This window comes from Pelodiscus sinensis, chromosome 3 (assembly GCF_052426305.1).
Source record: "Pelodiscus sinensis isolate ZL-2025 chromosome 3, ASM5242630v1, whole genome shotgun sequence".
Classification (NCBI taxonomy): Eukaryota; Metazoa; Chordata; order Testudines; family Trionychidae; genus Pelodiscus; species Pelodiscus sinensis.
The window spans coordinates 102044578-102061388 of NC_143054.1; the positions used below are offsets into that span (position 1 = coordinate 102044578).

General features: G+C 40.5%; 1 protein-coding gene across 1 annotated transcript in view; it reads left to right on the forward strand.

The window, feature by feature from the left end:
- LOC149524687 (uncharacterized) overlaps window positions 1-16811 on the forward strand; it is a 65954-nt gene that overhangs the window by 26550 nt on the left and 22593 nt on the right. Inside the window, exon 2 of the mRNA XM_089777159.1 lies at window positions 14589-14675. Coding sequence (XP_089633285.1) covers window positions 14589-14675 — 87 coding nt within the window. The remainder of the gene's footprint in view (window positions 1-14588; window positions 14676-16811) is intronic.

The window sequence follows — 16811 nt, forward strand, 5'->3', positions numbered from 1 at the left end:
ATTTTCACCAAAAAGGTTAGTAGCGATAGTGAATGGCAGTGAAAAGGGAGTAGGATCTGGAGCTAAAATAGGAATAGAACCAGTTAAGAGTTACTTAGACTAGTTAGATGTCTTCATTTCACTAAGGTCTGATGAAATGCATCTAAGAATACTCTAGGAACTGTCTGAGGAGATATCTGAGTCATTAGAATTATCTTCAAAATGTCATAAAATAGGAGATATTCAAGAATACTTGAAAAGAGCAAATACAGTGCCCATCTATAAAAATGGAAATAAGGACACCTAAGAGTATTACAGACCAGTCATCATTATTTCAGTACCTGGAAAGATAATGGAGCAGGTAACTAACCAATTAGTTTGTAAATATTGAGAAGATAGTAAGGTGATAAGTGACGGCATGGATTTGTCAAGAGGGTTTTTTGTTTGGTTGGTTGGTTTTTTTTGTTTGTTTGTTTTTTACTGGGCAACAGCCCTTGTGGCTGGGGGAAAGCACTAGATGTGGTTTACTTTGACTTTAGGGTGGCTTTTGATACACTCTCTTATGAGCATCTAATAAACAAACTTGGGAAACAAAACCTAGACAGTGCTAATATAAGTTGGGAGCAGAAGTGGCTGGAAAACTGTTTCCAGAAAGTAATTATCAGTGATTTACAGTTGAGCTGGAATGGCATATCGAGTGGGAATAATGAGCTTGGATGAGGTTTAAGTCTAGTTGTATCTTCATAAATGACGTGAATAATGGCATAGAGAGTTTGCAGACAATAACAAACTGGAAGGGGTTGCTAGTGCTTGGGTGGCTAAGATTAAATTCAAAATTTTCTGGAGAAATTGTATTAAATATAATTAAATTCAATAAGGAGTAATACAAAGTATCTACTAAGGAAAGAACAATCATTTATGCACCTACAGAACTGGAAATGACTGCTGGATGGCATATTTCAGGAAAGATGTGGACAAATTGGAGAGAGGCTGGAAAAGAGAAAAAAAATCAAATTCTGGAAAACATGACCCATGAGGGAAGATTGAAAAAATTGGATTTGTTTAGTCTGGAGGAAAGAAGACAGAAAGGGGACAGGATAACCGTTTTCAAGTACATAAAAGGTTATTATAAGGAAGAAGAAGAAAAATTGTTCTTGATCTCTGAGCACAGGACAAAAAGCAATAGGTTTAAATTGCAGCAAAGCATTTTAGGTTGGATTTAGGAATACCTTGCTGACTCTCAGGGTGGTTACTCACTGGAATAAATTGCCTAGGGAAGTAGTGGAATCTCCATCATTGGAGGATCTAAGGATCAGGTTAGAAAAACACTTGTCAGGGATGCTCCAGATAACACTTAGTCCTTCTATAAGTGCAGGAGAATGAATTATATGATCTCTCAAGGGGTCTATGATTCTGTATATAGGATTAGAAGAGTCTTGTTTGCAGCTATATTGCTTTTGAAGTCCACCAACTGCACATAGACCTTAACAGAACAGATAACTGCAATCCCACATTGCTTTCTTCTCTGTGAGTTCCCTTGTCCCATTTTTCCCCTACATCAGTAAAATCACAGTACAACTAGAGATGGATAAAAGTTTACTTTTGAATTTTTGATGAAAATTTTAAACTGTAATCTCTTCGGGTGCATCTACACAGCAGGGCTTAACTCGAAATAAGCTAAGCAATTTGAGCTACGTCAATTGTGTAGCTTATTTCAAAATAGCTTATTTCAAAAATGGAAGCGTCTACACAGCACTTATTTCGAAATAGAGCACTCTTTCTGTGACTTCCCTTACTCCTTGTACAATGAGGATTACGTTAGTTGGAGTAAGAAGTCCTACACCTTAAGACTACGTCTACACCGGCCCCTTCTTCGGAAGGGGCATGCTAATTTTGAAAGTGGGAATAGGGAAACTTTGAAGAAGGAATAAGAGATCCTCCGGAATAGGGCTTTATTCCGGAGGATCGGGCCAGTCTAGACGCTTTTTTCCGGCTTTTCCCCAAGCCGGAAAAAAAGCGGCGGACATGTTTATTTAAATCCCGCGGGGGATATTTAAATCCCCCGCGGATTTCCCTATTCCCACTTTCAAAATTAGCATGCCCCTTTCGAAGAAGGGGCCAGTGTAGACATAGCCTAACAGTATTACAACATTATTTCGAAATAACTGTCTGCTGTGTAGACGCGGACTGTTATTTCAAAATAACTAGCGTTTTTTTGAAATAATGTTGCTGTGTAGAGGTACCCTTTCAGAAAAAACATTAGCATAAGTGTGTAATAGTTTGTATGATGGGGTTCATTCTGTCAGGTATAAAATAAAGTGTCCTCTTGAATTTTAAAACATCTTGTTTCTCTGGGCACACCCTCTTCTACCCCCTTATATATGTACATTACACTCCTTTTGTGCAGCTGATAAGTGACATACCATTTTTGTACATTTTCCTATCCACTCATACCCATATGCAACATGCATTATTGCTCCATCACCATTTAACTTATCTCAGGATTCCACTGGGAGCTGCAACTGCTTACACTTGGGTGAATTTGGCGTATGCAATCTGCACAGCAGGACAAAGACACATTATGAAAAAGCTAGAGGTAAAGTACAGTGTACTTAATCTATAAACAGACTATGAAAAGAAAAAAAATAATTATTCCCCAAATGCTTTCTAAGCTTAAGGGCTAAATTTCCAAAGAAGTGTGTGGGGAGTTGTATGAGTAAATCTCATTATTGTTAACAGGATTTGTGTACTTATCTCCCCATGCAGTGTTTAAAAACACACAGGAACAAAAAAAGGCCAACTAAATACAAAACACTCAGTGCACAGTCAGTTCACAAATTCTCTTCTCCTATAGTTTAATCTTTGGAAAACTCATATTGTCAGGGCGTTTGTAGTATGTTCCAAACATGGTGAACAGACAACTGCATAGTTATTTTAACATAATTGACAAGTCCTTTCCTGATGTGTAACTTTGCAATTAGTATATTCTGCAGTCTAATTTCCAAGCTAGGACTCATAAAGGAATTTTACAATTGAATCCAAAAGGACACAGAACCGACTTCAACCGAAGAGACTTCACATGAGATTATGTTTTGCCCACACAGTTCCATTTGCCAGACCAAGACCTTCATTCTCTTTAGTTTTCTGTTTTCCTAATGAGATCTGTCAATGACTTACACTAATTAGGTGGGTAATAGATGTTAATGGGATGGGATTTTAAATATGCTATTCCATATTATATGAATAAATCACTCACATTTCAGTGCTGCCTTTCACCAAGTCATTTCCTTCATATCAATATAATGTTTATTACTTGATACACAAAAATTGTTGTATAAAGTACAAAGGTAGAGTTCTTGACTTTGAAGCAGTCTAAAGGCAATGGGCCAAGCTTGCCTATATTTTGAAATTTAGTTACAATTAATTTTAAATAGCCTGATCTTATTAGCTAATATTATAAATGCTTGCTTTAACAAGAAAACTAATTTTGTTAAATTAATAATATCACTTGGTTCTGATCTTGTTTACACCAGTTTTACACTGGTGTAACAATATAAGTCCCAAAAGAACAATTATAACAATATATGTTCCAAAAGAGTTATGCCTAATTTACATTAGTATGAATTACACCGTTATTTATGTTAATTGCATGAGTTTAAAAACTTCTGCTTTTTTTTCTTTTGACATTGATATAATTACACCAGTGTAAATCAGAAGTTATACAATAGTGTATCAATAATTTCTGGTAATAGAGACTTTGATAAAACATTTGCAGTAAAAATATAGAATTAAATCCAGACTCCCTAGATGTAAAATAATTGCAGATAAACAGTAAATTACACATCATGTCAGGCTAGATGTTGGACTTAGTCTGTGGATAAAGCAAGCTTAGGTTAAGCAGCTATGAGTCCTTACTGCGTATTTGCACCAGGTCAACATTAGACAGTTACAGGTATCAGCAGTTTAAATATAGTCTCTGCAGAGGACACCTTTAAGATAACCGCACACATCCATTCATTTTGCCAAGCAGGGAAAATAATTGGTAACTGTTGGTATTATGTACAAACACTGTGTTCTGCCAAGAATAACCCAGAGTGATTAGCTCTCAGCAGATAGGCTGTTCTTTTACTGACTCTCGAGTGGCTTTTTATACGTATGTATACACACTCACAAGCCACTGATTAGACGCAGCACAGCAGATGAGTCATCTCACTGAGTTCTGTTCATCTGTTCCAAAATGGTATTGTTTTGTTTTAAAGAGAACAAACTTCTATTTTTAAGGAAGGCTGGGATTAAACATTGTTATTTAAAAAGGTCCAGGCAGACATCTTATCTGACGCTGTGACATGTAGCAAATTCCTGATTTAATCTAACAATAATGCTTAGTCTAAAAATGTCATTTGGACACAAAAAATAATCTCTAGACTTGTCTCTCTGCTACCTAAATGCAGAATTCAAACTTTCCTCCCCAAATCACATCTTAATTCTAGAGGCTAGCAATGGTTCAAAAGTAATTTATAGCAGAGTGCAGCTGGAGTGCTTGTCTAGCTTGAGTATAATGAAGACTCTTACCTATTCTTCCCATTCCTATTCTCTTGATATGCGGATTTCAAACAGGCTATTAGGTGCATACATCTTCATACAAAGCAGTGTGTGAGCTGTGTCACTAAAGTACACTTAGGTGAAGGACCAAGCTACATTCTGAATCTCTTTGCTGTAAAGGAAAACTGCATCTCTTTTGATTGAGTCCCTCCACTAGAGTGTTTGGAAAGCTAAGAAATACTTCTCATCCTGGATATACCAATATATTTAAAAGTTATTTTCAACTATCATTCCTATTTTTGAACCTACTGCTGGTGGTGGATGTCTTACTAAAGTTAGTGATGCCATTTGCAATACTACCATATTATCATAGAAATGTGAAACTAGAAAGGATTGCACCAGTACACATCTCCTCCCCCCTCTTGCCAAAGCAGGATTAAGGCAGTATTTAAGCTTTTTGGACTTTTTTCATATTGACTTAGCAATCACAAAAAGAAGATTAATTTTTACAAGTTAAATCTTTTGTTTAAATAAATATAAATAATATCAGATTGCCAGCTCAGTATCAAAAGTTTTATTTTCAGCCTCCAGCCAAATGTGAAATTTGTGTCTGTTATACACTCGTACGCATATATACACTGATCTAATAGACTATCCAGCACTTAGTGGACAATCGAGAGGTCTGTAGCAGAGAGAATGCAAAAAATCTCAGTAAAGACGTACCTGAAATATTGCAGAATTTTTAATCCAATATTCCCAAAATAAGATGAAACTATTGGAAATGAAGGTCCTCAGCACTTAGTTGTAACACAATCAGGCAACAATAGGGGGACGTCATGACACTTTTACAAGAGATGGGGCGATTGCTACCTGTGTTTAATGACAGTAGTAATAATATACATTATTTCAGAACAGAACTGTAGAACAACTTACTCATCTTAAACGACAAGTGAGACTGTGTAAGTAGGCTGCAGTGTACTTTTTGCTGAACTGAAAATGTGCTGAGGACACCAGGGACTCAGTTTTATTTTGGAATTAAAAAAATCTCAAAAAGGCTTTTTTAAAAGATCAGACCAGACAAAACTGAAAAGATAATGGTAGGACTCAATGAGCAACTTAAAGGATGGTAGAATGAGATCTACACATCTTTAGAAGTAATGCACTGTTGTTTGCAATACGGGTTTGTGTAGGGTTTTTGTCTTTGCTCTTGGAATCTCAAGTAGCAGATGAGGTTACAGAACAATTTTTTCATATGGGCATGGCCAATAAACAGTAAGATTTACTTCTGAACATGTACATTAGTGCCATCGTTTATGCTGCTGAAACTTCAGGGTTAGGTTACTATAATGTACTGTCCATGGAGCTACCCAATGGGACCACTTAGAAACTGAAACTGGTGAAGCCACTTGCTGAGCTACGTGTTATGCTGGAAATGCAGAACTTTAGTACTCTGAGGATTGCAGTGGCTGCTGATTTGTTTCTTGGCAGAAAGCAAGTTGTTATTTTAAAGCCTTAAATGATTTGAGTTCTGATTATCTGAGACTCTGCCTGTCATGCTGTGTTATGCTCCCACAGTTTTACTCAGTGGAGACAACTGAAATAAGGGCTACATCCTAGACAACAGGCTTCTTTCGGAAGAAGCGTTTTTCAGAAGAGATCTTCCGACTAAACTTTTTCCGAAAGAGAGAGTCTACACTGCAAAAGTGCATCAAAAAAGTGATCTGCTTTTTTGAAAGAAAATGTCCAGACTGAATGGATGCTCTCTCGCATGTAAGCTGTGATTGCTATGGATAGAATGGCTACCAAGGCACCTGTGCTTTTTCCTTTTTCCTCTTCTACCGTAAGAACTTCCTCTTCCCCGACCACACATGCCTTTTTGTGAAAGAGCTCTTTTGCAAAAAAGTATCTTCCTCATAGAATGAGAATTACCAATGCCAGAAGAACCCCTTTGTTCTTTCAGTTTTCTTGCAGAAGAATGCAATTGCAGTGTGGACGTCCTTCAGGTTTTGTCGGAAAAACGGCCATTTTTCCGACAAAACTCTGTAGTGTAGACATACCCAAGAGGTGATTATTGGCACAGCATTTTCTGAGAGAAGTGATCAACCCCAGAATCTGTTTCCCTCTTTGCTCCACAGCAGCCAAATATTAATTTTCCAGAAACACTGCAAAGACCTTATTTTTTCCAGTGATTAGGAAAGCTGCTGATCCAGAAGTACTGAAATTGTTTATCATACTGAGGAAAAACGTTACTCCTCTCTATCTCTCTCTCTTTTTTTTTTTAATAAAATATAGCCTTTCAGAGAAGGAAGAGGTGAGCACTCAGAGTGATGAAGCACCTTGCTGCTCTAAGAAAACCTCATCTGTGGCTTTGGAGTTAGCTCTCCAACTCCACTACAAAGAGACAATACAAACACTCTGCTCTGGGCCTCACAGGCCCAGCAGTTACTCTGCAGGTCCTCAGCTGGCTCACACAGACTCTGAGCAGCCCCCTGGTCCAATGGATACTCACAATTTTCACAGATTCACTGGTTCCAAAGGCACAGTACACCCCAGTTTACTGTTCGCAGCTCAGATTATTGCTCTGCTTTCCACACAGCACTTAGAGATGTTTATAGTGAAATCAAAGTCATTTATTTAACAAAGTATAGACATTCAAGTGGAAGCAAACAGATTTATTTAATATGTAACCATTTTTACCAATAACAACATGCATTCTAGAGCCTAGATTTAATTAACAGGATATTCTTAGTCCCACTAAGTATTTCTCCTCTAATACCCTTGCAGCGCTTTAAAACCGGGCTGGTTGTGACCCTCCTTTCATGAGACAAGCATGTTGTGAGCTTGCATCCTATAAGAAGGGTCTTTGCACTCTAAAGTATATCAAAACACACTTTTGTCTCTCTATTCATAAACAGGATATTTCTGGTTGTCTGTTTATTCCTCTGGAATATCTCACCTGAAGAATTCACAATGTCTTCTTTTGCTTGTGTGTCAGTAGGCCAATAGACGTACGCTATGATGCAGTCAATACACAAATGGCCAGACAGGGAGATAGGTATCTGCCTCCTTCCTGAAAGGAATGTTCAAGATACATCATATCTTGGTGACCTGCCTTAACTCCAATACCTTCAGCACATAATTTTCAATGTGGATTTATAATTCCTTAAATATTATCCATCCATACATTTCACAACAATGATAATCGATGGGCTACTGGTTCTTAGTAGTAGAGACCTCACGTGCCACTGATTGGTGGACTATTGCCCACCAAATATCCAATCTAGGCACCTCCATGAAATCCCTGTGCCCTCTGACAGTTGGCATTAAGAGGCTTCCGAGCCACAGAACAATTGAGCCCAATGCATTTTTGGAGTATCTGATTAATTTTTTTTCTACAATATATTTTAGCTAGATCTCTCCTGAGTTTGTTTTTGCACTTCCTATGGTATAGCCCTCTTCACTGTCACTAGTTGCTAGTTAGTTTAAATGTTCAAACTGTGTGTGTGTGTATGTCATGCATATTTCACATCTGGCTGTATGCCCATGCACCTGATGAGTTCTCTTGCAAAATTATACCAATTAAAGACAGCAAAGTAAGGGTTTGGTAGAAGTAAAGGCACAACAAATATAAGAAAAATTTAAGAAAAAAAAAAGTAAGAGCTATACACTTGGGATTTAGTTGAGCATCAGTTTAAGAAGCCAGAACCCTAAGTTGAAAATAATGCAGAAGGAACCGTTTTAAAAAATCACAATTGTACAGTAAGAACAGAGAGGTAAGAATGAATAAAACTAGCTGTCAAACTCATGAGATCTTGTGCCTTCAGAGAATACTGTGCCCATCTTCCCCCCTCCCTCTCCGTCCATTTTTGCTTGGTTATTAGCAAACTTTTTACTTGTGAAAACAGTAAAAGGTTGGCAAGTTTGCTGTTCATATGTCTCAATGAGTGTGGTAAAATGCAAGCCATAGAGTGACGAAAACAATTTTAGATCAGCCAGAAAATAAATTACATTCTGTTTACTAATAACTTTTAAAAGTAATATCTGAGTTGTCATTACTAGAACCTTTTTTCTTTCAAAGAATTTCTTTACCTATGATATTTTTCACCCTATTTTGTGTGCTTTTCATTAGTGAAAGGAAGCATTGTAAAAAAATCAAACAGCTGCATACATATGTGAGTTTTACTGGTGTTACTAGCGAAGGGAATTCTTCCACCCCCACACATAAGTAGTCTTTCAGTATGTGTGGTGTGTGTGTTGCCCCAGAAAGCAGACTGGATAGCAAATTATGACTCAGAGAATCTTGCTTGGTTTTATTTTGCTTTGGGGAGGGATATACCCTTCACTAGCTTTCTACATGGAAAAGGGTTTAGCAAAGCAATGGAAGGAAAGCCAACATGCTGTCAATTCCATTCCATCCCATTTCCTTCTCCCTCCCACTGCCTTGTGGAAACTACTTCCCCCTTTGTGCAGCTTCTCAGGGCCTGAGCAGCTGGTACAGGAACAAGTAAAAGGGTGCCTTATAAAAAATCTTTACTCTCCTATTTCACCTCTATTTTAGTAATGATGTTTTAGATTATGAATTAAACCCCAAGATGTCAGTGTGACATGAGTAGAAAACTGGTGTTTAGAAAAATCATTTTCCTCCTTACATTTTGAAGAACATGTCTTTAGAGCAGCCTTATGGTACCTTTGAGACTAATACATATATCAGGTCTTGATCTTTTGTGTGTAAAACTCACTTCATCGGATGAGTTGGAGTGGAAATTACAGAATCCAGGGTATAAATAATAGCAAAAGAAATTACCTGTCAATTGTAGGACTGATGTTAATGAAGCTAATTAAGTCAAGCAGGAGGTGTCCCATTCATCACATCTGATGTAGAAATGCAAATATCAAAGGTGGGGGAAATTGCCTTTGTAGTGGATTAGCCAGTTAATATCCTTATTCAAGCCTAAGTAGATAGTGTGAGCTTGTAAATAAACTCCAGTTCAGCAGTCTCCCTCTGTAATTGGCTGATAATATTCCTTTTTAGAAGAATGTCTACTTTTAAATCCATTATTGAATGTCCAGAGAAGTTAAAATGTTTTGCTACAGCTGTGGTCACCAACCAGTAGATCTTGGAGCCTCTGACGTGTGATCCTGCCTAGTTTTGCCAAAAGGTTATCAAGTGCTAGCAGTTCAGTTGCCTCTCCCCCTACTGCTGCACACCTCTTTTCCTTTGCCTTGGAGCTCCGGTCCCCACTCCCTGGGAGCCTCCTGCTTGCTGTGCAAGATAAGGGATGGAGAAGAGGAGCACTGATGTCAAGGTGCCCCCTCTTCCACCCTGTATGCTAACTCCACAGAGCAGAAAGGGGGCACAACAGGACTTGCGATGGAGTTTGCTAGCTGCTTTTGGGAGGGCAGGGTGAGCCTGCCTTAGCCCCACTGCACCACTACCCAGAAGCCACCTGAGGTAAGCAGTGCCCAGCTGGACCCCACATACTGAAACCCTACACCACTCATGAACCCCCCTCCTGCACCCTGAGGCCTCGGAGAAGGGGCACAAAGGAGGCAGGGCAAGGCTATTTGGGTTTGAGGTAGATCTTGGAATGCACTTCAATTAAAAAAGTGATCTTATGTTTAAAAAAGTTGGAAAACACTGCCCTACAGGTTTATGTGCGGTACCATTCCTCATGTCTGATTTGTGTCCATTTATCTTCTGTCATAGAGTCTGTCCAGTTTGGCCAATATACGTGGCAGAAGGGCATTGCTGTCACTTGATGGCATATATCACATTAGTGGATGTGAAGGTGTATGAACCCTGGTTTTGTGACTTATGTGGTTAGGTCTTGTGATGGTGTCATGGCATCACTTGTATAGCTATGTGGACAAAATTTGCGGTGGGATTTGTTTCAGGAGTAGGTTCCCAGATTAGAGTAAGTTTTTGGAGGTGAGACTTATTAGTCATTTTGGGGATATTTTTACTGTGTCTTTTATCTTTTCTTTAGACACGAATTTGTTGCATGCTTTACTATAAAGGAAAAAACTCCTCTCCATCATCTAACAGCCACACAAGTGGCTATATTTATTCATACTAAAACCCTGATCTGACGGTAAGCTGCAAACAGAACCTCTGTGCCTGCACTGAAGCTCTGTAGAAGGCAATGGGGCTCTGCATGGATCTATCCATTTCAGGATTGGAGCTTTATAACCTGAATTTGCTTATATCTAGTTTTTAATGTTTTGAGACCCATCATCTATTAATGCTTAGCTCAGAGAATTCCAGATGTTAAAGAAATGAGCTATATGGTCCAGTAGTGCACAAATTCTTCAGCAGTGAATACGGCATTGGCAACTTGTCAGGGAGCCAAAAGGCTCTGTCTAATTTGCATATATATTTCTATTGGATTTTAATTAGAGATAAATGTGCATCACTGTTTGTTTTTTTTTTTAAACTAAGAAAGCACTTTTAATTGTACACAGCATTTTACAACTGCTTGTCTTACTTTTCCAGCTAGGTGCCCCCCACACACATTATGGAGATTGAGTCTACTAGATGATTATGAAGTTTGGATGTTTTCAGTTTCATAATAGAAACGCTCTGTTCACAAATAGAAGCTCGTTGCAAAGACTTGAAGAGATAGCAGCCCCATTCGGCACTTCTCTAATCTGTCACTGGGTAGGCATTTATAACAATTTATAACAATTCATTGGTTCCTTTACACAACTTGAGTGGAGTGAAGCATGTAAGCCAATCAGTTCTGGTTGAATACTGTTTGAAAAATGGAAAGAGTTTGCATCTCCTTAGCTGAGGAGAGTCAGGGTGAAGTTTTGAGGTTTGCAGAAAATGGATTCCTTCAGAGAGATGGAAGCCTTGCACAGAGCTGAGTTCTCAATTAATCTCATAGGGAATAGTATGGTAGTCACCAGAACAACATGGCCTGACATTACATCCATAGAATATAGGACACCTTGTGTTCAGATGATGTCGAACTCACATCTGAATCAAGGTGTCTCTCCCGCCCCCCCCCCCCGAGCCATGGTCTCAAAAATCTGAATTTCAGAAAATAGTATGTGGACTATAAACACTTTTTTTCTTTCAGAAAATGTACATGGTGTCCATAATATAAAGGTCTTAAGACAAATCATTGCATAAATCATTATTAGTCATTTATTTTAATAGTATCAACAAATAAAAAAGTTCATAGGTATAATTTTAAAAATCACTCAATAGACTCTAGCTGCTGAGTCCCTTTTCATGAATGACAAGGGGCCAGATTTTTAATGTAGGTACCTAAATGCTTTTAAAATTCTGTCCCTTGGACATCTAGGATTTTAATCTAATCAGAAAGAGCTCTTTATAATGTGTTACTCTTAAGATCTTAAATCCCATTTTCAGAAGAGACTTAGGTGCTTACGATCGTAAGTCTCATTGATTTTCAATTAAACTTAGACTCCTAAGCATTTAAGGACTAGATCCACAAAGCAAGTTAGAGGTCTAACTGCACTTCAAGCACTTCACTCCAAACTTTCAATCCTCATAAATCTTCAGTAGTGGTCGTGTTATCCTGTAGACTTCTCAGCTCCCTAGACATCTAATTTTCAACTGATACAGTCCTTTAGATATCTAGAAATCTGGACTGGGCACATGCCCAGCTGCCTTGTTCCTGGCAACTTAGACACTAAGCCTCTCGAGGATCCTCATATTGGGTGTTGTTCTGCCTACCTCACCTGCAGGATCCAATCCAGTAGGCATGCTTAGCCCTGTACAAAATTCCAGAGGAGACAGAGATTACTGCTCTCATGTAACCTTTATCCCAATGGTTAAAATACTTACCCAGTCTGTGTGATTTACTGATCTAACTACCCTCATCTCTTCTGAGTGCTTTAACTTCTGGGGCTATGAGACATTCTGGGGTGGTGTTCCATCAGTCTTTTCTATTGAGGCTGTTTTACTCGGTATATAAATAATTAGTCATTGGCCAAGAGAGAATGAGTCAATAGTCCATTGCACTTACCTGGGTTCAAGTCTTTGCTCCAGTCACTATTTTAATAATTTATAGAAAGAGGAACAGTTTCAACAGGAGGGACCAAGGGTATGTCTATACTCCAGTTTTATTTTGAAATAACGCATCTACACACAAAATGCATTTTGAAATAGCATTTTGCTATTTCGAAATAGTGCGTCCACACTGAGTAGACTCTGAATCACATTTAAGGCTGGCCGGAACTAGTTCCGGCAGGGCACCAGGTCAGGGCTTACTATGTGGAGCTGCTGCCTGAGGCTATCTGAGGTCTCTGTTTAAAGGGACCCCCTCCCCCCGCGATAGCTAGTTCTCAGGTTTTCCTGCTTGCTTGTCTACCTCGATGAGGGACAGTAAAGCATTTTGTCTCTGCATGCTCTGATTGCCCTCACTTGGGACACCACAGCACTCTGCAACGTGGAGACAGAGCTGCCCCTGAGCACTCTGGTGCTTCTCATGGATGCATTTCTGAGAGCCTGGCTGCACTTTCTGCAGGCTGCCAACCAGAAAGTCCATTTAGGGGGCTGTCAATATCCAGGAGGCCCTGTGGGAGAGCTTCCATCCTGAGGAGCACTAAGAGCCTCCCTGGTGTGCCCCACTGGGGGCTTGTGCCTCATTCCTCCATCACATCCTTCCATTTACCCCTCCCTAACCCACCTTCCTGATGTAAAAAAAAATACACGTATTTTCATGAACACAAACTCTCTTTATTTAACAAAACTGGGGGAGGGGAGGAAATGAAACTCTGGTGAGACTGGGGAAAGGAGGTGGCAGAGGGGAGGGGGAAACCTGGGAGGAGGGAAGTAAGGGGAAGAATGGGGAGGGGAAGCTCAGGTCTCAGGGTTGGGGGTCTCTCCAACTAGATTTTCATGCAAAACTGCTCCTGGGTTTGCATGTGGCCTTTGGTGGCCAGGCTAGCAGCTATCCTGCCATAGACGGCCGCGTTCCTTCATCTAGTGCGGACATCATGGACATTGGGGGCATCCCTCCCAAACCTGAATAAGGTCCATAATCTCCACTCTGGACCAGGAATGTGCCCACCTTCTCCAGGCCCTGGCAAGCTCCTGGCAGCTGGCAGACTGATTGCTGGCTGTGGGCTGGCAGGCTTGGAGCTGGCTGGCACAGGCACTGTGGCCAGAGTCTACCCCTTTAAGGGCTCCAGGGAGGGGGGGAGAGAGTGGAGTGTTCTTGATTGAGGCTGGAGTGGCCACCAGGGCTCCCTGGGAAGGCTGGAGGCACCCTATTTCAAAATAAGTGTCTGCACATGACTTATTTCAAAATAGTTATTTCAAATTTGGTGTTATTCCTCATAGAATGAGGTTTACCAAATTCGAAATAAGCGCTCTGCTATTTCGAATTTATTTCGAAATAGCGGTTTGGCTGTGTAGACAATAGGAAAGTTATTTCGAAATAAGGGCTGTTATTTCAAAATAACTTTGCTGTGTAGACATACCCTAAGTGAGGCTTGCCCTAGAATAGCCCATAGGTCAGTGGTTAAGGTACCTATCCCCCAGGAGAGGAGGAATCATAGTGCTGCTCTACATCAGCTAATGGGTGGAATTGAACCTGGGTCTCCTGTGTGCTAACTCCTGAGTGAAAAGTTCTAGTGGAAGAAAGAAGCAGGAATACTTCTTCCTCCTCAGCTTTTTGTGAATAAGATCTTCGGCACCCAATAAAACAGGGGTCTCCAAACTACGGCCCGCGGGCCGGATGCAGCCCGCGAGGCCCTCTCATCCGGCCCGTGGAGACCATCCCTGGGGCGCCGCCGAACGGGCCCTTCTTGCTGCGGGGGGGGGGGCCCTGTCAGGGGTGTGCGGCGTGTACTCACGCCGCGCCGGGGCGGGAGAAGCGGGCCGCTCTGCTGACAAGCGGCTGCGCGGCAGCAAATGGCGCAGGGGGCGGGGGTTAGCACGGGCAGCGTACCCCCGCCCAGACTGACAGGGCAGCCGGCCAATCAGGGGGCAGGATGGACGGTGGTGGTAACGCCCGCCCGGCGACGTGCGGGGGAACGTGAACCCCGGCGGGAACTTTAAAAAGGTGACCCCTTCCGCCCGGGGGGGGAAGGAGTGAGCGGTGGCAAGCAGGAGGGGAGGACAGCGTGCAGAGGAAGGGGAGAGCAGGGGGAAAAGCCCCCCTCCCCTTCTGGGAGAAACGGATTCGCAAAGCCAGAAATGTCTGCTATTTTGGCATCCAGGAAACAATTTCACCATTCACACTAATACAGGTGTTCATGTGTAGTGTATCAATGTGTTATTAAATAATAACTGAATAAAATAATATTAAATAAATAATTAAAAACAACATCCATGTTTTGATTGTTTTTTATTTGGACCTCAAGTGTGTAGTCGGCCACTGAACTGCTGTTTGATAGTTAATGCAGCCCTCGGGCTGAAAAGTTTGGAGACCCCTGCAATAGAAGGTTGTTGAATGAACAAATCCCAAGCAGAAATAGGTTCCTCTGTTTTCCCCAGACTTAGATGCCTGATTTCCTGAGAGGGGCATTGCTTAGGCCATACCTCTCTCCTTGGTATTACCCATTGATTAGCTTATGGAACTCACTGTTCAGCTTGCTATGTTTTGTGGATCCCATTCTTAGGCAGGAATTGTACAGTGAGTCTCGGTACCTAGTTCAGGCTGTGGATTTCAGTAGCAGGAAGGCACCTAACACTAGGGCTGTGTCTACATTGGCACCCCTTTCCGGAAAAGGGATGCTAATGAGACCAGTCGGAATTGCAAATGCCGTGGGGGATTTAAATATCCCCTGTGGCATTTGCATGAACATGGCTGCTGCTTTTTTCCGGCTCGGGGTTTTGCCGGAGAAAAGCGCCAGTCTAGACGGGATCTTGCGGAAAATAAGCCCTTTTCTGGAAGATCCCGTCTAGACTGGCGCTTTTCTCCGGCAAAACCCCGAGCCAGAAAAAAGTGGCAGCCATGTTCATGCAAATGCCGCGGGGGATATTTAAATCCCCCGCGGCATTTGCAATTCCGACTAATCTCATTAGCATCCCTTTTCCGGAAAGGGGTGCCAATGTAGACACAGCCTAGGTGTTGCCATACTGAGCATGAATCACTTTTGTGATTCACAAGTGACTTTTGACATTCACCTTGGCACTTCTAAAAATGTTACACTAAGGCCTGGACTTTTAAAGTTTTGAAAAAGCAAACTGATTTAGGAGCCTAAATCCCAACAAAGTCAATGAATTTTCGGCTCTTCAGTGCCTAAATCTTTTTTAGGCATTGCTGCACTCACATACCTTTAAAAATCTGGGCCCAAGTGTCTGTTACAATTGGAAGAAGTGAACTTAGATGACTAAGTCACTTCAGTATTGTTGATGTTTGGGTAACGAATATTTAAGATTTTTTGATTAGGCAGATTTCACTTACACAGTGTTTTTCTAAAGTAATAATTCCACAACAAAGACACCTGTACTTTCATTTCAGTGGATACTGGCAATTTAAATCCTGTAGGACTTTCTCATACTTAATAAAGGAAAATAAAGACACGAAATATACAAAGTTTAATGAAAAAACTTAGTATTAATGTCACTATAAAGATTTAAGTAACTACAAGTCCATTCTGCAATCACCTCATAGCAACGACTTTGATTTTGTCTGGCCAGGCCAGCTCCCCATTCCAGGTGTTGTGATATGGTTCACAGGATCTCAGTGTCATTCACATTGGGCTCAATTGCCCCTCTGACCTGACAGGGTGGGGAGGTAGGTAGATGGGCCAAATTTGAGTGAGTGGCACTGTGATTCCATGTGCCACATCACAACACCTAGAATGAGGATCATGACTCAGATGCCCAGACCAAGAATCAGAGAAGTTGGTGCTGCAGAGTCAGTTTTTCATTTAATTTGTGTTACTTCATATCTAGTGATTATACTTATTTTTATTCTTGCATGCTTTGGGAATAAATATGAAACTTACTCTCTGCTGATTACTCTAAAATAATTGATTTTTCCTATGGGGATTTCCAAGGTCCCAGCCTACTACTCCTGTGAATCTAAAACATAAGGACAAGCCATGTTCATACATTAAAATGGGTATATTTTCCCACTGTTTAGGATGCATTAACTATTGTGTAGAATTTAATGCTTCTTAAGTACTGTATGTGTTTTGGTTCCACTTATTCAAGTCTGTAATTTAGCATATGCATTTAAGCACACTGCCTTAAACACAGCAGGAGGGAAGTACCTATATTTTATTTTTTTTATTTTACCCTTCTTAATTTTCTCTTTTACTTCTATCTCTTTCTTGGATGCTAAAATCCTCAGGAACATTAA